The sequence below is a fragment of the Giraffa tippelskirchi genome, chromosome X, assembly GCF_054371585.1.
Source record: "Giraffa tippelskirchi isolate mGirTip1 chromosome X, T2T-mGirTip1v1.2.pri, whole genome shotgun sequence".
Taxonomy (NCBI): Eukaryota; Metazoa; Chordata; class Mammalia; order Artiodactyla; family Giraffidae; genus Giraffa; species Giraffa tippelskirchi.
This window is the reverse complement of record NC_137289.1, coordinates 35,003,558-35,028,119: the sequence shown is the minus strand read 5'-3', so window position 1 is coordinate 35,028,119 and position 24,562 is coordinate 35,003,558. Positions and strand designations below refer to the sequence as shown.

General features: G+C 40.8%; 1 protein-coding gene across 2 annotated transcripts in view; it reads left to right on the top strand.

Moving 5' to 3' along the window:
* Positions 1-24,562, top strand: part of LOC145536040 (dedicator of cytokinesis protein 11) — a 201,815-nt gene that overhangs the window by 45,745 nt on the left and 131,508 nt on the right. For both annotated transcript variants that reach the window (XM_081564420.1, XM_081564421.1), the window contains exons 2-6: positions 6,140-6,256; positions 6,333-6,422; positions 7,062-7,144; positions 8,311-8,380; positions 9,981-10,076. In XM_081564420.1, the coding sequence (XP_081420546.1) occupies positions 6,140-6,256; positions 6,333-6,422; positions 7,062-7,144; positions 8,311-8,380; positions 9,981-10,076 (456 nt within the window). The remainder of the gene's footprint in view (positions 1-6,139; positions 6,257-6,332; positions 6,423-7,061; positions 7,145-8,310; positions 8,381-9,980; positions 10,077-24,562) is intronic.

The window sequence follows — 24,562 nt, the reverse complement described above, 5'->3', positions numbered from 1 at the left end:
ACTTTTGGATAGCAGCCATTCTGACTGGTGTGAAATGGAACCTCATTGTGGTTTTGATTTGCATTTCTCTAATAATGAGTGATGTTGAGCATCTTTTCATGTGTTTGTTAGCCATCTGTATGTCTTCTTTGGAGAAATGTCTGTTTAGTTCTTTGGCACATTTTTTGATTGGGTTGTTTATTTTTCTGGAATTGAGCTGCAGGAGTTGCTTGTATATTTTTGAGATTAATTGTCTGTTGCTTCGTTTGCTATTATTTTCTCCCATTCTGAAGGCTGTCTTTTCACCTTGCTTATAGTTTCCTTTGTTGTGCAAAAGCTTTTAATTTTAATTAGGTCCCATTTGTTTATTTTTGCTTCTATTTCCAATATTCTGGGAGGTGGGTCATGGAGGATCCTGCTGTGATTTATGTCGGAGAGTGTTTTGCCTATGTTTTCCTCTAGAAGTTTTATAGTTTCTGGTCTTACGTTTAGATCTTTAATCCATTTTGAGTTTATTTTTGTGTACGGTGTTAGAAAGTGTTCTAGTTTCATTCTTTTACAAGTGGTTGACCAGTTTTCCCAGCACCACTTGTTAAAGAGATTGTCTTTTCTCCATTGTATATTCTTGCCTCGTTTGTCGAAGATAAGGTGTCCATAGGTGCGTGGATTTATCTCTGGGCTTTCTATTTTGTTCCATTGATCTATATTTCTATCTTTGTGCCAGTACCATACTGTCTTGATGACTGTGGCTTTGTAGTAGAGCCTGAAGTCAGGCAGGTTGATTCCTCCAGTTCCATTCTTCTTTCTCGAGATTGCTTTGGCTATTCGAGGTTTCTTATATTTCCATACAAATTGTGAGATGATTTGTTCTAGTTCTGTGAAAAATACCATTGGTAGTTTGATAGGGATTGCATTGAATCTATAGATTGCTTTGGGTAGTATACTCATTTTCACTATATTAATTCTTCCAGTCCATGAACAGGGTATATTTCTCCATCTGTTTGTGTCCTCTTTGATTTCTTTCATCAGTGTTTTCTAGTTTTCTATATATAAGTCTTTTGTTTCTTTAGGTAGATATATTCCTAAGTATTTTATTCTTTTTGTTGCAATGGTGAATGGTATTGTTTCCTTAATTTCTCTTTCTGTTTTCTCATTATTGATGTATAAGAATGCAAGGGATTTCTGTGTGTTAATTTTATATCCTGCAACTTTACTTTTTAAAAATGAAATTGAAATGATACGGTTTCCAATGATATAGCATAAACCAGCTTGCTAGTAATGTGCACTTTTATTTTTACTTATTTATTATTTATTTGGCTACTCCAGGTCTTAGTTGTGGCATGTGGGATCTAGTTCTCTGACCAGGGATGGAACCTGGGCCCCCTGCATTGGGAGTGTGGTATCTTAGCCACTGGACCACCAGGGAAGTCCCTGTGCCCTTTTAAATACATGAGTGGTTGGAGGGTTAAGTATATACTTGCATATACATATTTACATATTATTTTAAGATTGCAAACTTGGTTTTACATTGATAGATACATAAGTTAAGATGATGAATGGTCAGTCACACTGTACAGTAGGTATACAGGGACCACCACTAAAGCATAAAGTCTTCAGTGTTTGATGCTATTGGTGATTCCCAATGAGGATATGTCTTTGTACCTTCCTCCCTTTGTACCAAGAAGCAGATTGTATCTGAATCTGTACTGATGAGTTCCCTTTTTCAATCTGTCATTTCCACCTATGTTAGAAATCAGAAAGTTATCGTAATTTGTGGAATTGTGCATTTCCTCACAGTTTGAGGGTTTATACATGGAAGTCTATTTAGATTTGGTCCTAGTGTCCCAAGTCTGGAAGAGTGTACTGTGTCCCAAACCACAGTACAGAGATTGACATTTAAAATTTTATTGTACTAGGGATTAGGAAAATATTGACTTAGTTTCCTCTGGGGGACTGATACGAAGTTTACTGTTTCAATAAATGCATTTCAATGGAAAAGAGATTTGAAGAAAAATATGAAGTATATAGTAGTGCAGAAGTTGTGGCAAAAATCTTTGAAGACTTTTTACGTGAGTAAGTTGAGTTGGGAGACACTGTTAGGAACAGAGGGGCTTCCCAGGTGGCTCAGTGGGTAAAGAATCCGCAATGCAGGAGACCTGGGTTGGGAAGATCCCCTGGAGAAGCACATGGCAACCCACTCCAGTTTTCTTGCCTGGAGAGTCCCATGGTCAGAGGATCCTGGCCGGCTACAGTCCATGGGGTCGTAAAGAGTCGGACACGACTGGAGTGACTGAGCACGGACGCACACTAAGAACAGAAAAAGGATCAGTAGTTGGAAGACCTGGATTTGAATCCAGATTCTACCATTGGATATAGACAGCTGATCTTAAGCCTCTGACGCAGTTTCTTCATGTGTACCTTTGAAACAGTATTTTCCTTGTCTATTTCACAGGTTTGGGAGCTGGGAGGGGGGTTCAGGAAGGGGAACACATGTACACCCATGGCGGATTCGTGTCAATGTATGGCAAAACCAATACAATATTGTAAAGTTAAAAATAGATAAATAAGTAAATTTAAATTAAAAAAAAAAAAAGAAACAGAATACATATTGAAAGTGTTTTCTTAAAACTGCAAAGTCATTTTGGAGTGAAACAACCCCCAAACCCCTAATAATATAACCAGCAAGTTATTTCAAGAGCCCTCGGGAATCAGTGAATATGAACTTTGAAAGGCAAACTTTTTTCTCCTACGTGGTGAAAACTGAGTAGGTTCCAAATTTAGGCTGACGGTTTTCCTGTCACTACATAGGAAGAGAAGACTGAAACATATGCTTGCTTCTCTCCAGATTATATAAATGCTTTTGCCTTTTACTTAATGCTGCTACAGAATTTAGAGAAGTATACAGTGGGAGCTTGCTATGATTTGGATGTTTATAAAGTACTGTTGATTATAACACAGTGTTCTTGTGTTATGAGAAAGCACCTGTTCAGGCCAGTCAGTGCACGAACTGGTGGGAAGGCAGTGCCCAAACCTGAGAGGAAGACCCTTTTTGTGTATGATAGAAGCTTTATTTAGGGTAACCCCGTAAGTCTGATCATCAAATGATAAAGCCAAATAGGAAAGTTAGATAAGCGTTTTATGTTCTAGACTGCCAGGCAAGGGGATATATTGTATACACATGGCTGATTCACTTTGCTGTACAGTAGAAATGAACGCAGCATTGTAAAGTGACTATACTCCAATACAAATTAATTTTTAAAAATTATACATAGACCGCCAGGCAGAGCTACTATTAAACCATGATTATCCCAAAAGTCAAAGGTTTTCATTGTCTCTGATGCCAACAGTTACACTGAATCCTACTGGAAGGGAAATGTAGGGTGTGGTTCTTTGGGCTGAGTCCTACTGCAGCCTTCCTCTTCCCCTGACTCCTGCTGCAGCCTTCCTCTTCCCCTGACTCCTGCTGCAGCCTTCCTCTTCCCCTGACTCCTGCTGCAGCCTTCCTCTTCCCCTGACTCCTGCTGCAGCCTTCCTCTTCCCCTGACAGTTTGGGCTTCTACTGCCTGGGAGAGGGCTGGAGAAACAAATTCAGATCAGAGGCAGCTGGCTGATGGGAGGGAGCCCTTAGTCCTTCTCTTTTTCCTTTTAAACAGATGAAGCCTGATTCACAGGCCTAGATCTTCTTTCAGGGGAAGATCTGTGGGACTCAGAATAGCCACTCTACCTTTTTCTGCATTCCAGCTACCGCTGGTAAAGAAATAGGACCAAAGATCTAGAATGCTTAGTTGATTCAGTTTTCTATGAAAAGTGAAACCTTGTTTTCTGTAACATGAATATGTGGCCTTTAAAACACGGAGAACTGCAAGTTTCATTTTTAGAGTGCATATACTGCACGTGTAAATAAGTGGTTCATTTTGCTGTATCCTTTAGCATATTAATTTGACAACTACGTTAGAAAGCTGAAGGAGGATTTTTTCTTTTTCAAAGTTACTTGGAGTAGGTACTTACGAAATTACTATGCAGAGAGATTAATAGATGCTAATCCAACAGGTTAAACATTGAAATTTGAGGACTGTTTTTGCAATCTGTATGGGAAGATAGTTGGCACCAAAAGCAAGACTTTGAAATTTTTTTCACTAAGTCTTGCCTTCTTCGATGGGGCTTTATTCACTTTATTCTCATTTTTCTCTGAGAAATGGATCACACACTCTGATTGTTAGGGCTGGAAACTGCATTCACAGTGTTCTTTCATTGGGTCCATGAAACATGGTAGATGTGGGACAAGGGGGTCAAATTTTCCTATCAGAAAAATCTCTGTGTTCACAAACTAAGAGTTTTTTTCTTTTGTTTCAACTCATTTTACATGGATATCTGTAGACATGATAGGGATAATCAGCTTGATTTAATCTCATGGGTCGATAAATCCAAATTTGACTTGAAATAAAGTATATCTTTGTTCAGATCTTTTTTTCCAGCAGACTTATTGAGATATAATTGAAAAAAATCAAAGTATATATTTAAAAGCTACAATGTGATGATTTAATATATATGTATCATTGGGAAGTGATTACCACAATCAAGTTAATTAATACATCTATCACCTCACATGATTACCTTTTTTGTGTGTGTGAGAATGTCTAAGATCTACTGTCAGCAAATTTCAAGTATATAATACAGTGTAGTCACCATGCTGTACATTAGATCCTCAGAACTTATAACTGAAAGTTTGTACCCTTTGACTAACTTCTCCCCCATTTTCCCTCATCCCCCTGCCCTTGGAAACCACCATTCTACTTTTTTTTAGATTCTACCATATAAGTGATACTGTATAATATTTGTCTGACTTATTTCACTTAGCATAATGCCTTCAAGATTTATTCAAGCAGCGGAATTCCTTCTTTTCTGTGACTGAACAACCTTTCCATATATATATATATGTATGTGTATATATATATGTCATGTTGTTAAAAAATCCATTCCTCTCTTGATGGGAACCTAGGTTGTTTCCATGTTTTGGTTATTGTGAATAATGGTGCAGTGAACTTGGGAGTGCTGCAGCTATCTCTTTGAGATAATGATTTCTTTTCCTTCAGATACATATCCAGAAGTGGGATTGCTGGATCATATGGTAGTTTTGTTAATTTCTTGAGGCACCTCTATACTGTTTGTGTTAGCATCTTTTTAGATTTGTTGAAGGTAGGAGATGGGATCCTATTCCAAGTTCAGTACCCTTGCTCTTTAGTATCTTTCTTCATTTCTCAGGCAAGGGAAGGCTGCATGAAGTAGAAAGAACAGAGCTTTGGAGTCGGACGCAGGTTTAAATTGCAGCTCTGAAGGTGGGCAAGTTACTTAACCTGATTTGAGTCCAGGATTTCCTCATCTGTAAAGTGGGGACAAAGATTCAACCTGTTTCATAGGGTTATTATAAGTCTTACGTGAAAAAATGTAGAGAAAGCACTTGGCATGGTGCCTGGCATCTAGAAAGGGCTTAGTAAATGCTGTTATCACTCTTATTAAATGAATCACATCCTGGATTTCTCAGAGTCACTAACCCTGCTCCTTGTAACCTTAGTCTCGGGCTGGACTCTACTGTCAATGGCTGCATCACCTGCAAGTCCCACAGGTACCCCCTGACTTTGCCACCTGGAACCTCATCCTTTCATGCCCTGTCCACTGAATCAATCATCTCCAGGACCCATACCTGCCCTGGCTATGGCAGAACTTGAGGCATCCTTTGGACAGTGTGCCTGGTACCGAGTGGGCACAGGAATGTTGATACTCTCTCCCTTTCAGTTACCCAGTGAATAGTGCATACTCATTATCAACTCACAGGCTTCTAAATAGGCCACTTTTTGTTTTGCCTTAAATTCAATAAATTGTTGGGAGGTACACGGACAAGCAGAGTACAGGGCTGTCTCTCCTGAACTCTTGCCTTTAGCAGAGAAATGTGTGTGTGTGTGTGTGTGTGTGTGTGTGTGTGTGTGTGTGTGTGTGTGTATTTGGTGTGTGTGTCTAATTATAGAGATGGTTTCTCTCATAAAAGTGTCTCCCTTAAGTGCTGATTATCAGTAATCCCTTTGGTTAAATAATGTATCTTGGACACATGACAAGGAATTTCAGTCTGTTTGACAGTATTACTTTCTTTTTGTCTCTTATAAAGGAAAAGACCAAAGTTGTTGAGCCCTTGGACTATGAGAATGTTATCGCCCAAAGAAAAACTCAGATTTACAGCGACCCGCTCCGAGACCTGCTTATGTTTCCAATGGAAGATATATCTGTGAGTCCACTAGTACTTCTTCAAAATTGCATTTTTCAGGCTAGTTCGTATAGCAAGAATATTCTATGTCTTCTAGATCTCAGTGATCAGTCGTCAACGCCGAACGGTCCAGTCCACTGTACCGGAAGATGGTGAGAAGAGGGCCCAGAGTTTGTTTGTCAAAGAGGTAAGAGGCTCAGAGGCCACGGAAGAAAAGTCATTATTCCTTCATTTAATAAATACTGTATTTAAAATACTCTTAGTGTAAATGGAAAACAAAATTACTGGAATTTAACTGACCTACATAACAAGTCTGTTTAATGTGACATAGAGGATACAGCTTAAATACTTTCACAAGTGGCTTGTATTCTTATAAACTTGAATACTCTTTGGACTTGAAGTCAGAGAGTCGAAGAGAACATGTGAATTGGGATTTATTACCACCAACTGGTTTAGGAAGACACAGTTAATCCCCAAAGGAAGATCTCAGTACTAGCATTCCCCAGGTGATTTTTAAGTCTGTCAGCTTATTGCTGCTGCTGCTGCTTAGTCGCTTCAGTCATGTCCAATTCTTTGTGACCCCATGGACTATAGCCCACCAGGTTGCTCTGTCCATGGAATTCTCCAGGAAAGAATACTGGAGTGGGTTTCCATGCCCTCCAGGGGATCTTCCCGACCCAGGGATCGAACCCTGGTCTCCTACACTGCAGACAGATTCTTTACCCCTGAGCCACCAGGGAAGCCCCATCAGCTTATTACCAGACATAAAAATAGTGTGCATGTACCTTTCCTACATTTCAAATTAAAGATTCCTATTTTCTTTCAGTGTATTAAAACCTATAGCACAGATTGGCACGTGGTGAACTACAAGTATGAAGACTTCTCTGGAGACTTTCGAATGCTGCCATGGTAAGTTTAGAATTTAAGAGAAACTTTCAAGAGGCGAGTTATTAAACATTTTACATTTTTTCAAGCCACTTGTGAAGCTTCTCAATTATAACAGATAATAAAGCAAAACCTCAAACAACCAGCATGTTTGGTAAGTGTGTTTTGGGTAATTGGATATTTTTGCTTATTGAAATTTTTTCCAAAATGGACATGTTCACTTCTTGGCTTTGGTGTGTGTATATTGACCATAAAATCATCCTTCTTTGATTCTGGATAATGTTGTGAGCGTTTTCTAGTGCTGTCAGTGAAAAAGCTAGAAGACATTTGGCTCAGTTTGATGGCCCCAGACATCTCTTGACAAAAGTACATCTCTTGGAACTTTCCTGGTGATCCAGTGGTTAAGAATCTGCCTTGCAATGCAGGGGACATGGGTTAGATTCCTGGTTGGGGAACTTTGACCCCACATGCTGTGAGGCAACTAAGCTCGTGTGCCACAACTAAGACCTGATGCAGCCCAATAAATAAGTAGATAATTTTTTTTTAAGTGCATCTCTTTCATTTGAGTTGGAAGGCTGCTGTGAGCACTCTGGCCCAACAGCCAGACTGTCAGGGTTCAAATCTTATTTCTACCACTTCCTAGCTGGGTGACCTTGGGCTAGTCACTCAGTCACTTGAACGCTCACTTTCCTCCCCTTTTCATCCATAAGATTATTAACCTCAAAGGATATCACGTGGGAGATGTTTTGGAGGAATAAGACTTGGTCTAGGCTTTGGTAGCTTTCAAGGCACTTTCCCAGAGAAGAAAACTGAGTCTTAAAGATATCCTTTAAAGCTGAGTCCTAAGATGGTCAGTCCAGGATCATGTAGCAAACAGACAGAAGAGCCAGGATGACATGGGGTTGCTTTTTGGCCTGGGAAAGATAAGGTCCCATCACCACTGACAGCTCTGGCGTGCATTCCTTGCAATTTGGGCCTAGTTATGTCTTTGAGGTTGGCTGCCCATGTGGGAGTCCTTTTACAGAAGGTAATGCCAGAGCGGAGAATCTGAGTTTGGAAAGGAGAAAAAATTCCTCCTTCTTATGTCTTGGCATTTTCTTGCTTGTGAAAGAAAGAAGTCTACTCAGCTTGATTTGGTTTCTTTTTTTCTGTTCTGCTCAGTGTCTAAGACAACTCTTTTGTATTTTCAGCAAGTCTCTGCGACCAGAAAAGATTCCCAATCATGTATTTGAGATTGATGAGGACTGTGAGAAGGATGAGGTAAAGATGGGGGCAATTGCACTGGCTTCTTCAAGGTCCCTTGTGTTGAGAGAGATTTCCCTGAGAAAAGATGAGGGAAAGAATTGTTTATGAATAATCTAGGGCAAACTTTCAAGCTAATGAGTGTTTTTTTAAAAAAATTTAGAGAGGGAGGTGGGAGGGGGGTTCTGGAAGGGGAAAACATGTACACCCATGGTGGATTCATGTCAATGTATGGCAAAACAAATACAATATTGTAAAGTTAAAAAATAGATAAATAAACTAATTTAAAAAAACAAACAAACAAACAAAAAAACAAAAAAAAATTAACATTGTTGTATTTCCAAATGGAGTTTAGGAAAAATAAAGTGAAATGAGCTGTGATGTGCGTATTAACCCATTTTCCCACTTGTGGGACACACGTGTGGAGTTGCTTTTCCCGCACTGGGCATGTGGTGTGGTGATTCATCTGGACTCTCCTGCCTGATAGATCCCTCTTGGGATAGAGGACCCAGATGTCTTTGACATTTTGAGGTGAAGTTTGACCGTTTACATAATGCAGAAGACTTTCCCACAAGACAGCCCATATGATCCAGTAAATATTGAGTGTCTATTGTGTGCATGGCACTGTGGACTTAAAAAATATCCACAACCTGAAAGTTACGTTTTTATTCAGTCGGCATTTTTAGGACTTCAAGACCGGGAGACAGCATCTCAAGTAACCCTGAAACAACTGCTCAGTGGAAGCAAGAGGAGGAGCCAGGTTATTTAGAAGTTTTGTGGTGAAGGGCAGGAATTCTGAACATCAAAAGATGATTGTTAATTAAAGAAAACCAAGTTAAGGAATTTAGGGCTTTTCTATATATGGGAAGATGCAAGAGTCTCACTGACATCATTCCTTTGATATGCACCTCTGCTACCTGGAGCCAGTATCCTGAATTTCCTCAGGGCTCACTGTAGGGAGTGGCTACAGTCTGATGGCTGCTAGATGGCCGATATTGTTTCCTTCCTGGGTTCCTTCAGGGTTCTGATGGCTGCTAGATGGCCGATATTGTTTCCTTCCTGGATTCCTTCAGGGTTCTGATGGCTGCTAGATGGCCAATACTGTTTCCTTCATGGGTTCCTTCAGGGTTCTGATGGCTGCTAGATGGCCGATATTGTTTCCTTCCTGGGTTCCTTCAGGGTTCTGATGGCTGCTAGATGGCCGATATTGTTTCCTTCCTGGGTTCCTTCAGGGTTCTGATGGCTGCTAGATGGCCGATATTGTTTCCTTCCTGGGTTCCTTCAGGGTTCTGATGGCTGCTAGATGGCCGATATTGTTTCCTTCCTGGGTTCCCTCAGGGTTCAGCTCACCATCCTTGGTGGCTGCAATTGCTGTTGACTTTGACACCCTTTGTTTACTGATACGGCAGGAAATATTCCATTTCTCAGCACAGAGCTTTTCATCCTGTTGTTAACAATTTCAAGTTTAATTAGGCATCTTCAAGGGGGGGTGAGGGGATGCAGGGAGAGGGAGCTTCTTGCTTTGCAAAATGGGGCAGGGCCTGGTTCGTGCTCCCCAATTGTTTGATTGGATAATGGGCCAGCTGCTGTTTCACTGATGGTTTTCCCTCTGTTTCAGGATTCATCATCTTTATGCTCTCAGAAGGGTGGTGTGATCAAACAAGGCTGGTTGCATAAAGCCAATGTCAATAGCACCATCACAGTTACCATGAAGGTAGGAAGTTATTATTATTATTATTTCATCATTTTAAGAATAGTGCCATGACTAGCCTCTCTGGAAGCAATATTTCTTTTTAAACATTTTTTAGCAAGGAGCCCCAGCAAAAAAAAAATTCTTTAGTGAGAGGATTCTCACAGAAGTATGGAATTGAAGAACTCTGAAACCTTAGATAAATTTAGAAGTGCACCTTTTTAAAGAAATGTAATTATTATCTTCTGAATCAAGGTGTTTGAAAAAGAGGCTGTCAGTTGAATGAAGAAAATAGCTTTGAAACAAAAAAAGGCATCAAAGGTTCCTGTGTGGAAATGAATGTAAATTGAGTAGAAGAATAGGGTACTCTTTCTTTAACAAATTTAATAAGTTGCTCATTCCATCGGAGAAGGCAATGGCACCCCACTCCAGTACTCTTGCCTGGAAAATCCCATGGATGGAGGAGCCTGGTAGGCTACAGTCCATGGGGTCGCTAAGAGTCGGACGACTGAGCGACTTCACTTTCACTTTTCCCTTTCATGCACTGGAGAAGGAAATGGCAACCCACTCCAGTATTCTTGCCTGGAGAATCCCAGGGACGGCGGAGCCTGGTGGGCTGCCGGCTATGGGGTCGCAGAGTCGGACGCGACTGAAGCGACTTAGCAGCAGCAGCAGCAGCTCATTCTATGCTGATCACTATGGGGAAAATGTATGGATATCTAAGATGGTATTCCTGGCCTCCAGAAACCTCCAAACTAGATTTTAAAAAACATACCAAATTAGCTACTATACCAAGGCATACCTTAGTCCTGTCAGAACTAGTTTTGTAGTTTGGCCAGAATAGCAACTTTGTGCTTGGGGTTTGTGCAAGATGAACTTAGAAACATTGAGAGGGATCAAATTGTGCCATGAATGCCTCAGACATGAAGTTGGCTTTTGTTCAGGAGGTGGTAGAGAGCCATTAAAATTCAAAGGTAAAACTAACAAGCTACTTGAAGATTCTGAGCAGAAAACCAAATTATTCTCTGATACCAAATATAACTGTTCTTTCGGATATTCAATATAACATCATGTGGTTTGCCGAGGGTGATTCACACTTCCATTAAGTAAAAAAGGTCATTCTTTCTTCCACATAGCCTGCAAGCAGAAACCATGGGTGTCTACCAAGGGAAGACTCAAGTTTTATCTTAATTTAATATTTTGCCTGCTGCTTTCCATTTAGTGGTTATGTCCTGCTCTCACTTTCATTTTCAAGTGCTGAAAATAATGAATCTAAGTTACAGAATACTTCCTATATGTCTCTCGCACCTAAACCTGTGCATTGGCACATGGTGAGGATAGGAAAATCCATTTATTGATGACTTGATCTGTGCCAGGCACCATATTGAATGTTTCATATTCTGTATCTCTTTTAATCCTCATGGCAGTCCTAAGATACAGGTAGAAGTATTATTCTTGGTTGACACATATGGAAAGTGAGGCACAAAGAAATTCAGTGATAAACCCAAGGTCATATAGCTTCGAGGTTTCAGAAGTAGGATCAACACCTAGGTAGGCAGATGCCTGAGCCTGTGATCTTAACCAGCATGTTGTTGGTGCTCCCTAGCTGAGTGAGTGAGATTCAAGTCTTTATTATATTTCCTGTCAGAGTTATCAGGTTCAGAAATGTCCATGTGAAGGTGATAATTGTGGGCAGTTTCTTAGAAAATGGTTCTTTGGTTTTTGATTCCACTCTCTTTCCCTAACTTCTCAAAATATTAAAATGCTTTAACCCATACTTAAGCTTTAGTCTGATATTAAGTAAATGTATGAAAATCTGGATTCCTAAAAGAAGACATCAGGGAGTTAATATCTTTACAAAACCATTCACCACAGGATTCGTTTCAATAGTGAGTTAGTCTAATGACTTTGGGACTTCCCTGGTGGCTCAGATGGTAAAGAATCTGCCTACAATGCAGGAGACCTGGGTTCCATCCCTGGATTGAGAAGATCCCCTGGAGAAGGAAGTGGCAACCCACTACAATATTCTTGCCTGGAGAATTCCATGGGCAGAGGAGCCTGGTGGGCTACAGTCCATAGAGTCCATGGGGTCACAAAGAGTCAGACATGACTGAGTGACTAACACTTTCACTTATAATGACTTTAAATTATAATTTGTTTTACATATAACTTTTTTTAAAAAAGAAATTCCTCTTTAGTTTTTTCTGTTTTGGCTCTGCTGTGTCTTCGTTGCAGCATGTGGGCTCTTCATGGCGGCACACACGCTTCTTTAGTTACAGTGTGGACTCAGTTATGGTATGTGCGCTCTCTAGGTGTGGCATGTGGGTTAGTTGCTCTGCAGCATGTGGGATCTTAGTTCCCCGACCAGGGATAGAACTTGCATCCCATGCATTGGAAGGCAGTCTTAACCACTGGACCACTAGGGAAGTCCCAATATTACTTTTTAAGGAGCTTATATATTATAAATCCAAATGCAGTTGTCTGTCAAAGGTGTATGCTTTCAAATTTTCTATTATAATTCATGAATTACAGATTGATTGATGTGGTAGGCAGAATAAAGCCTCCCCGCCCCCCCGCCCCCCCCCAAGACATCCATTCCCAATCCCTGGAATCTATAAATGTTCCCTTACATGGCAAAGGAGTTAAAAAAAAATCACTTATCAGCTAGTAGGGAGATTAGCCTGGATTATCCAATGTAATCATAAGGGTCCTTTTAACTGGAAGACAGAAGCAAAAGAGGAGAGTTAGGGAAAGAGATGTGAGGGCAGAAGCAGGGTCAGAGAGAGATGCTTTGTTGCTGGCTTTGAAGATGGAGGAAGGGCCGAGCAATGCGGGCAGCCTCTGAAATCTGGGAAAGGCAAGGAAGTGGATTGTTCCCTAGAGCCTTCAGAAAGGAGCAAAACTCTGCTCTCACCTTAATTTTAGGCTGGTGAGAGCCATGTCAGATGTCTAACCTTCAGAATTGTGAGATAGTACATTTATGTTGTTTTCAGCCACTAAATTTATCGTAACTTGTTATAATGGAAATAGAAAAGCAATTCACTCAGTTAGTCAAAGATTGATTGTTCAGCTTTTGTATCATCTCCCCCTGAGGTTTAAAACTCCACTACTTACAAAGGCCAGGCAGGAACCATAAATTCATGAAGTGGGTGGTGGGTCTGAGGTGACCTGGTGACCACGTGGCCTGGCTGAAGGGGACAGCTGCTGCTTGTTTCCGGCTAATTGTTTCTATGCTGCTGCTGAGCTAGGCTCTTTGCTTCCCCTCTCCTTTTTTTTTTTATCCCCAGCTGTTCATATTTTCTCCACTTCTTTCTTCTTCTTTTTCAAAAAGTGAGATGTAATTCACATAACATAAAAACACCTATTCTTTTCAAAACCTTTACCAAACAGTAGGCTGAGAAAGGAAAAGAAGAGTAAATCAATTTGGTCACATGTGCTGCACAGTTCTTTTTAAAAAATGAGTGGGGAATAATTTGAAATATAAAGGCCATAATGAGCTTTGGGAATTGTCTCTGGTTATGGGTTTCATTTATCCCGGCTCTTCTTTATTGTGGATTCTGAGTCTCCATTTTGGATTTCTGGGAGCTGAATATACAACCTATGTTCTTCTGGTTTTTAACCTCCTAAAACCATAGCAATAAGTAGTGGATTTCCAGATTTTCTCACGGCTAGACTGGGCATGAAAGGAAGGTCCAGCCAGATTCAGTTAAAGGTATCTGAAGGATTTCACCAAGATATTTTTTCCTATAAAAATTGTGCTTTAACACTTACTTGGTTTAGCATCGTTGAAATTAGTGGAAACCCGTAGTGTTTACTGTGCTCTTTCTCCCTACATAAACAAAGGGCGTGTGAGTGTATGGAACAGGCAGGGGGAAGATGGGGCGTGGGTAGCAGTTTTATAGTCATCAGGCTAAAGTTGGAGTGAGGGCCAAAGCAGAAGTACAGGCCAATAAACTGAGATGCACTGGAGGCCTCAGGCTCGTATCCCTAGGTGCCCTGTAGAGGGTGGGGGAATCATACACATCAGGCCTGGATTGGCTCAGGCAGAGGACAGAAGAACCGAGGCAGAGGGCTAGAGTTAATGAGACACTCCGAAAGGGAAAATTCTATATATTTCCTTCTACTGTGCCAATCTTTGATGTGAAGAGTATTAATTCCTCTCCTGAGCGAATGGGCCGATGATTCAGGTATGCTGTTGGTTGAGTCATTTTCCTGATCCTGGTGGTAGTTTGACTTTTGGTACATGCAGAGTCCCCTACTTGCTAGGAACTCCAGCCCATGCTGGTGACAGGCTTTGGTGGCTTCAGTAATGAGCTCACCACAGGGCTAGCGCTCGCAGAGTTGAGAGCAAAGAACCTTTTCTATCAGAAAATTTGCGTGTTGACAGCCCCTGCAAATTCACAGCAGGCTAACCAGGAAGCTACAGCAGAAGGCTCTGGGTATTAATCATGACTCACTGGCAAATAACAGCCTACGGGAGCCATGCGTCTGCCCTCCTGTTTTATCTGCATGTCTTTGATGCGCTGTGTCTTGACACTGGCTGGCGGAGCCTTCTGGGGATGACAGGGATTAAACAGGGCAGCTGGGTATCTTTCAGAGGGAGGTGAAGTTTACAGATCTTTATTCACTTAAAAATTTCTGGATTTTATTAAAAGCTATGTAGAATCAGTCCTTTGGATTGTTTGAAATTATGCATAACCACTTTAAAGCTATTGTTATCAACAAGTCTGAGTCTTTTTCCTGGCCATGTTGCCTCTCAGAAATAAGGCCATCTAATAGCCAGGAAGGAAGAAATAGAATCACGTGAGAAGGTAGAAAGAAAAAAAAAATGAAGGAAAGAGGATTAGAAAAGACTCCACAAAGTCCAGTAGATAAAAGAGAATCAGAAGACTCCTACTTTATAAGGGCTTTTGAGAAAGCAAGCATATGACCTCTAATGCAATATGCATAATGTAGCCCAAGTAATTTGTACATGGGCTGCTTTAGAAAGTTCAGCCTCCCTAGCTAGCTGCCAGACAGTTTTGTAAGAACATTGAGGGCAATGGATGGGCTCTAGGGAAAAAAGGCTGGTGACAACTGAGCTGAGCTCTTCCTATTGGAAGACTGGAAGACCCCATATTTAGGGAATAAACCTTTGTATTTCCTCCAGTATCCACCTTTCTGCCAGTGAGGTCAGACGGGATGTAGTCTGCACCATTTTCTACAATTGTCATTTTCCCAGAAGTGCTTGCTGAGCTTCCCTGTTATTGGCTAAGAACTAGCCCCGAGGAACCCAGGCTACAGGAGAGCTGCTAATGACATGTGTCCCTCCCCAAGTCACAGTTCTCCAGTGCCTGAGCGTGTCCTTTCACAGAGACAGATGCTGGCTGGCAGCTTGCAGCTCTCCCAGAAGCTCTGTTGGTTGTCTGGGCACAGTGACCACTTGAATCAGCTCATAATTGCTTTTTGCTCAGTGTTCATGTTAAAACAAGACAAGCCTTGTCATAGGTGATTAATTTCCTCAATTTGTACCTTCTAGATCATGAGAACACACCCCACTGCTACTCTTCAGTTCCTGGGAAAGTTCCGGAGAGCAGTTTAAAGATAGCATAGACAATAAATGATCCCTTGGGCAGAAACTCCAGTCATTGCAGAAACGTCCGTGCTCTCTTTCCCAAGTAGCTAGTTGCTAGGGACATCTGCTTTTTTCAGCGTCTCTCCATATCAGTGAAGGAATTTAGTGTGGACTAGATAGCTCTGATATTGGACATGACCTTCCTGTGGTATTTAGAACTGTTTTTCCTGAGGGATATAATGATATATGGAATAAGGAAGAATCTGATCTTGACTGTGGTTTTTCATTAAAAAAAAATCTGTTGCAGATTCTTGGCCAACCGTTTGGGACACCCACCTTTAGGCATCTTCTTGGCTCAATTTGGTCACATTCCTCAAGTTCCCTCCTCTCCTTTCTTAGCAATTAAACATCGAAGTGTCTGGGTATGTTATCGGGGTTGCAAGTTCAACTGCTTGATGTATGACTCAGTTCTGGTGCCCTTTCTTTTTGCACAAAGCAGAGCCATTTGTTATATATCCAAGAGTCTAAGAGTTCTCACTTATTCTTTCACTGTTACAGGAGGGTTTTTTGCCTTCTGCACTGGGAGAACAACAAATCAAAAGAGGATTTTACCTAAAAAAGCACATATGAAATTAAAATAATTGCTGGGAGGCCAAGGTCACTGTGTTTATTGGAACAAGGGTAGAGGGAAGCTTTTATTTTTGATACACTAATACCTTGTATGCTCAAGTCTCCCAGTCCGTCTCTCACAGCTGACAGATTACACTTATTTTAATGGGTAAGGGATTTCTCACTAATTAGTTTTTTTTTTAATGTTTCCTTTTCTCTCATTCATTGGTAAATGTTTAAAGCCATTTATTAAGGGCTTCTTTTTATTTTTTAAATAATTATTTGACTGCACTGGGTCTTAGTTGTGGCATGCGGGATCTTCGATCTTTGTTGTGACATGCAGGATGTTTGGTTGTGGCATGCAAACTCTTAGGTGTGGCATGTGGGATCTGTTTCTCTGACCAGGGATTGAACCCAGGCCCCCTGCATTGGGAGCTCAGTCTTAGCCACTGGACCACCAGGGAAGTCCCTATTAGGGGCTTCTTATGTGCCAGACACTATTAGGAATCAATGAATTCATCATCACCAAATGTGTATGGAATACCTTATTAGTACAAGGTGTTGGCACTGTGGAGGGTAGAAAGAAAAAGAGGTGTATCGTGTAGAGTTTGAAACCTGTTTGGGGAGATGAAACACACAATAATGATATATTGTTTAAAAGTGGTACAGAGATCCATTGTTTTATGAGTCCAGATCACTGTGAACTGGTGTGAGAGAAGGCTTCTTTTATATATATATATATATATATATATATATATATATATATAAAGATATCTACATAAAAGATATATATGTGTGTGTGTATATATATATATATGTAATACACACATGTATATGTATATTTATTTATTTGACTGCACTGGATCTTAGTTGCAGCATACAGGATCGTCTGTCTTCATTGTGGCATGCGGGACCTTTAGTTGTAGCAAGAAAATTCTTAGGTGTGGCATGTGGGATCTAGTTCTCTGACTAGGGATCGAACCCAGGCCCCCTGCATTGGGAGCCCGGAGTTGTAGCCACTGGACCACCAGGGAAGTCCCAGAGAAGGCTTCTTAAAGGAGGTGGGGATGCCAAGGAAGGGGATCAGAAAGGAGGTGAGCATGGCAGGCAGTGTGTACAGGGCAAGTATATTAGGTGAAGTTGGGTAGTCATGGGAAATAGAGTTGATTTGGTCCTTTACTCTCTGCTTGGGCCTCAGTTTCTCTGCTGCAACATGGAGATGATAATAGTAATTACCACACAAGGTCATTATGAGGATTTCACTGATATGAGAGAAGCACTTAGCTAGAACTGTAATGTAGTAGGCACTCCACAGATGTCACAGGTCGGTATTATTTTATATTATTAGTAGGGCTGTGGGAGTGCTTTGAATGTCAGATCAGGCATGGGAGCCTTACCACGTATGTGGGTAACTGAGGGTCATTGGAAATTTGAGCAGGGTCATGACATGCCCCAAGAAAGACAATAAATTAATTTGTCTCTGATGAGAAGGGTGGATTGTAGACCCCTCTTTGCTTCAAACTAAATAGTTAAAAAATTTTCCAGGGCCCAGATATGATAGAATTATGTAAGTAAAGCTATTTGATTTTTAACCAGTTGTCCAGAGGGTAGACCTATGTAGTGTATTAAAACCTGGTAGGACTGTAAGATGCTATGGTAGAGAGTCATAAGTGATATATTAGGTTGCCAACCTATGGGTAGGGGTGCTTTAGCAGGATGATGTTCCCAACATTCTGGTGTAATTAACAGCAACTCAATTTTCTGATAGTTATGGGATTTTCTTCCCCATTATTTCTTTCATCTTTGCTTTGAACAGTTCTCAGACCCAGTGTACCTCCGATTCTCCTGCTTCCTTCTTTTCCTCGCTGCCTCTTCTTTCCTATTCTGAGACATGAATCAGGTAAATTTCCCCCTCCTGATTTCTACATTGCTCCTGGCCCACCTGACTTGAACAAAGCCTTCAGACCATCCTTTCTCAGGGCTTCTGGTTCATTGAATTTAGCAGTACATAATTACCCTCTAGGGAACACACATAGGTTATTAAACACTCTTGAGATTTGTTACATAAAATGATAAAAGGCTCTCCTAATTTGAGAATACTAGGTGCTCAAACCTTCCTGCCTTCCATGATTGAATCAACCCGAGTGATAGAAGCCCTTTGTTCCTGCTCCAGAAAGGGTCGTGTGGAGTAGGTGTTCAAAAAGGTTGTTCTCCAAACAGCTCAGGGCCTTCGAGATACTTGGCAGAACCTTATGCCAGAGAATTATCTCCTTTGGCTAACTCTGTTTTGTTCTTCTGGGTAGTGTGGGTGGGCCATTGGTCAGGATTCATGTGTCTCACTGAGTAAAGTGGGGAATTTTCAGCTGTGTTCACCATTTAGGAAACATAATAAAATGGGGGAAGAGGAAGAAGAATATGGGCATTACAGGAGAAACACCCTTCTATTGGATGAAACTACTGGAGAATCTGCACTGGTGAATGAATTATTCATTCATTCCTCATTCATTTTGCAAAATTTTATTGCGTTCCACGCACTGTCACAGGTACTCGGGCTATAGCAGTGGATGAGATGTGGACTTTAATTGTTTTAAAAGAGACAGCAAATAGATACATAGATGGAAAAGATATATTTGAATAGTGATGATTCTATGAAAAAGATAAAATAAGATGCTGCCACGAGGGCAGGTAGTCACAGAAAGCCTTTCAGAGGAGGTAAGAGTCAAGCCAAGACCTGAAAGAAGCTGTGGATATGTGGGGGAAGAGACTTCCAGGCCAAGGGGACATAAAGCGTAAAGGTCCAAAGGAGGCTTTTTTGTTTGAGGAATAGCAGGTAAGCCAGTGTAGCTGCCTTAGTAGAAATAAAGTCCATGAGGTAACCCAAGACCAGAGCATGCACATCATCCTAGGCTATGGGGAGGATTTCAGGTCTTATTCTAACCTCAATGGGAAGCCATTGGAAGGATTAGGCAGGATTCTTTGTTATTCTCCTATGATTGTGATTCTAGTTCTGCCATCACCTTACCTGTGTGAACTTGAGTGAGCTCTTAGTCTCTCAGTTTGCTGTTAGGTAACATGTGGATAGAGATGCTAATCCCCAAGTGACATTAAAAAAATTAGCTCTTGGTTACAAAGAACTTGAGTCTATCAGATGAAAGGTATGATATAAGTAATTACCACTGTTCTATATAGTCATTATTTTAAGAGCTGTCTTCTTTTCAAAGTAGAAAAAAAATAACAATGTAGACCTGTACCTTAAATTGCAACATTAAAAAATGTCATGTTTCTGGGACTTCCCTGTTGATCCAGTGGCTAAGACTCTGCTTTCCCAATACAGGGGGTCTGGGTTGAGTCCCTTGTCAGGGAACTAGATCTCACATGCTGCACCTAAGAGTTCATATGCCATTAACTAAAGATCCTGCATGCTGCAACTAAGACCTGGCACAGCCAAATAAATAAGTATATTTTGTGCTCAGATGCTCAGTCATGTCCAACTCTTTGCAACCCAGTGGACTATAGCCTGCCAGGCTCCTCTGTCCATGGGATTCTTCCAGCACGAGTACTGGAGTGGTTTTCCATTTTCTCCTCCAGGGGATCTTCCTGAGAGATCGAACTGAGTCTTTTATGTCTCCTGCATTGGCAGGTGGATTCTTTACCACTAGCACCACCTAGGGAACCCTAAATTTATATAAATTTATAAAGTCATGTTTCTGATTTCCCTTTTGATTCCATATGAGAGATTTAACTTATTTGCATAGTACATCATGTGAAATGCTGGGCTGGATGAAGCACAAGCTGGGATCAAGATTGCAGGGAGAAATATCAATAACCTCAGATATGCAGATGACACCACCCTTATGGCAGAAAGCAAAGAGGAACTGAAGAGCCTCTTGATGAAAATGAAAGAGGAGAGTGAAGAAGCTGGTTTAAAACTCAACATTCAAAAAATGAAGATCGTGTCATCTGGTCCCATCACTTTGAAAGGTTGTTGCTGAGCCACAAAAAAACGGCCGGGATTCTTGGCCTCTGGAGGAGAAGAATTCAATCCTGGGCCAGAGACGAGGCTGGATCGCTCAGAGCTTTGGTGTGATAAAGTTTTATTAAAGTATAAAGGAGACAGAGAAAGCTTCTGACACAGGCATCAGAAGGGGGCAGAAAGAGCAACCCCCTGCTAGTCTTCAGCTGGATGTTATATAGTCACTAGCAGTTTGTTAATGTAAGAAAGGAATGTCTTAAAACTCAGAGTGACACCAGACCCCTCATCCATAAGATGTGTTTTGGAATAATCTGAGCACCGGACATTCCGGGTCATAAAACGATTGACTTGAATTTTGCAGAAAGGCAGATCATGCAAATAGTTTCATTTACATAGATTAGGGGAACAATGTCTGAGTATAACATACTGGTTTGTCAAGTAGGTTCTGAGCCAATAGGCGGAAGACAGCGTTTGGGGTAAATGCACAGTACATTAACATAGCTTAAGACAAACATTTCCATAAGAAAAATGCATTGGTTAACTCAAAGTTTGAGAAGAGAAACCTCTTTTAAATTTGTATAGAGAAGGGAAAAAATATCGCTAGTTTGTTTCCTCCTGCTGATTAAGATAGATAAAATGTATGACACTTGCAGCCTATTTCCTCCGTTTGGAGACCCTTGGCCTTCCTGCCTGTTGCCCTCTCTCAACTTCATGGCAAATAGATGGGGAAACAATGGAAACAGTGAGAAACTTTATTTTCTTGGGCTCCAAAATCACTGCAGATAGTGACTGCAGTCATGAAATTAAAAGATGCTTGCTCCTTGGAAGAAAAGCTATGACAAACCCAGACAGCACATTAAAAAGCAGAGACATTACTTTGCTGACAAAGGTCTGTCTAGTCAAAGATATGCTTTTTCCAGTGGTCATGTATGGATATGAGAGCTGGACAATAAAGAAAGCTGAGTGCCAAAGAATTGATGCTTTTAAACTGTGGTGTTGGAGAAGACTCTTGAGAGTCCTTTGGACTGCAAGAGATCAAACCAGTCAATCCTAAAGGAAATCAGTCCTGAATATTCATTGGAAGGACTGATGCTGAAGCTAAAGCTCCAATACTTTGGCCACCTGATACGGAGAACTGACTCATTGGTAAAAACCCTGATGCTGGGCAAGATTGAACACAGGAGGAGAAGGGGACGACAGAGGATGAGATGGTTGGATGGCATCATCGAATCGAAGGATATGAGTTTGAGTAAGCTCCGGGAGTTGGTGATGGACAGGGAAACCTGGCGTGCTGCAGTCCATGGGGTTGCAGAGTCGGATAGGACTGTGTGACTGAACTGAACTGAGAGATTTAAGATATTCCTTTCTTCTTTGAAAAGTATCTTAAAAGCTTTCCAGAAGTTGAAACCCAACAAATATCATAAAATATTTGAATGAGAAGAAATCTTGGAGATCTTATGGATCTGTTGTGGGGACAGTCTAATGTCTATAGAAATGACTTTTTAAGAAACTTCCTTACTGTGCAAACTGTATGCTTTAAGCCTGTGTAGGAAATCACTTGGAGGTTGTGGCCCCCAGCTGGGAAGGTAGGTGTGTTATTTGTTCATTTCCAATGAAGTTATATGTAGATAATGGAAAAAAAGGAGGTTACAGATCATGTAGTCTGATCCCATCACTTTACAACTGAGGAAATGGAGAGAAGGCAAGTCCTGAGGACAGTTGCACTGCTGGGGAGCAGGAGTGCTGGGTGAGACTCAAGATCTGTGATTCCAGGCATCTGCTCTCTTCCCAGATCTGCAAGCTACATACCTACCTCAGTGTCACATTTAGACATAATTGCAGTGTTACAGGAAGTGATTGACTAATTTCAGATCCCTTTCCATCTCTATTGTAATGATCATGCCTTGCTAATACTGGAAGTGCTGGCTGCCACGAAGCATCTTTGCTTGGTGAGGCAGCTGTACATGAAACAAATTTTGCAGGCTATAATTTGACTCTGTGCCACAACTGATTTGCTCTGTATCTTTGCTTCCTCTGGTACTGGCTAAGGACTCTGCCAGTAGATTCTACAGATTGTACCACTGAGTCTATGAACCTTGAGTTTTAGAGTTGATCATGGTTCAGATTCTAATCTGGTTGTGATTTTTTCTGTTAAGATTTGCCTGGAAAATTTATAGTTTGAATTCATACATAGTTTTTGTGATAACTTTTAAAAAGTGGTATTCTGTTCATTTGAAATTAGCTCATTGTGTCATTTTAGGTTTTCTGGTTCCATCAGTTTAATAACAGATATGAACGATTGTTATAAAAATAAGTAATATATATATATATACACACACATATATAATGACCATTATGATTAACTTTTTCCTTGTATGTGAATCTAGATTTCTTCAGTTAGAGTTGCAGTAAACTTAAATGTGGGTAAAATGAGATCACACAGACAACACACACACATACTTTCTATACCTTTGTAATGTAGTAATATTTACTGGATTGGCATTGAAAACCAAACTGGTATTTTTCTGCTTGAACTTCTTTCTTCTGATTGAATATAGCCCACACAGTCCCTCCCTGAAATAGATGCTATAAGCATTTACCAGTCTAACCTGTTAGGGTATTCCTCATACTGGTATATTTTTGTCATTCATTCCAAAATCAATGGTATTTGAATAAGTCAAAAATAACTACAAGCGTATGATTTCTTTTTTACTGGTTTTCCTTAAAGGAAATACCCTTTAATGTATTTTTATATTTTGCCTACTCATGCCATAGAGAAATAAATTGTTGATATTTTGAATACTTTGCCAGAAGTTAAGTAGTTTTCAAGAATAATCTTGCCAAATACTACTCTTTCCTTAATTAAAGTTCTTAAAATAGTCAGAGATCATACTGGATAGTCATATGGGTTATTGAAAACAGCAAGCTTAAATCTGAAAACTGACTTCTGTAAGACAAGATGCATAGGAATGCATTTCTTCAATATGATCATCAAGAGGCTATTTCCTAGTCTGTCTCCCCATTCCCACCCTGAAATCATTTTAGATCTCTTGTCCTGGGGAATTTTACTATAACAAATACTAGACATATCTTGCAGTCTGTGGCTTACTGACAGAAGCATAGATTCATCAGAGAGCTCTGAATCCCCCTTTCCCACCTCCTTCAGCAGGTCCAAGACTCTTTTTAAGGGAGAATAGAGGGGCATCGTCTGAGTCTTTGTGACCCCAAAGACTGCAGCCCGCCAGGCTCCTGTGTCCATGGGGATTCTCCAGGCAAGAACACTGGAGTGGATTGCCGTGCCCTCCTCCAGGGGATCTTCCCAACCGGGGGATCCAACCCAGGTCTCCGGCATTGCAGGCAGATGTTTACCATCTCAGCCACCAGGGAAACCCAAGAAGACTGGAGTGGGTCTTCCCAACCCAGTAATCAAACTGGGGTCCCCTGAATTGCAGGTAGATTCTTAGCCAACTGAGCTACCAAGGAAGCCTAGAGGGGCTTCCCAGGTGGTGCTAGTGGTAAAGAACCTGCCTGCCAGTGTAGCAGATTTAAGAGATGTGGGTTCGATCCCTGGGTTGGGAAGATCCCCTGGAGGAAGCACAGCAACCCACTCCAGTATTGATGCCTGGAGAAATCCCATGGACAAAGGAGCCTGGCGAGCTACAGTCCAGAAGGTCACCGAGTTGGACATAACTGAAGCGACTGAGCATGTACACATGCAGAGGGACAGAATAAATGCATCAGGCTGTCTTCCAGCTCTTCTCCAATTCCTGTGGATTTCACTGTGAGTTGCAGCAAGGGTACTCCTTAACTGTTAATCCCTAATTTCAAACGGATGGCCTAATCCCATTGGGCCTTTTAACGCAGATCTCAGCCTACAGGGCTTTCAACAGCAACCTGTAACAAGTGATGGTGCTCAGTGTTTCCCTGTGAGTACTGTCTAAGCTGGACTCTCAGGAATAGGGACCCTGGAGCCGCATAAGTGAGTGCGGTAAGGTCTGCAGGTGAGATATAAATACATGATACAGGGTGTGTTTGTGTGTGTGTGTATATATATATTACATATATATATATGTAATGTATATCTAAGTGTGTGTATATATATATATATATACACATACAACTTGGATTTGGAAATGAAACTTTGGATTTGTGAATGAAATAATAAGAATCCAGTTATGGTTTGCAATTAAACAGGAAAAGGATGCTGTAGTGAAATGGATAGTGATTCATATACATAAATGCTTTATAAACTTTAAAGAGTTAAAATTTCTCCAGATATTTGGCTGAGAGTTAAACCACTTGACTTCAAGCTCTCCATTTTAAGAAAGTGAAGATCATGGTGATTTCTAATGACTTCTCCAAGTTGTCTGCAAA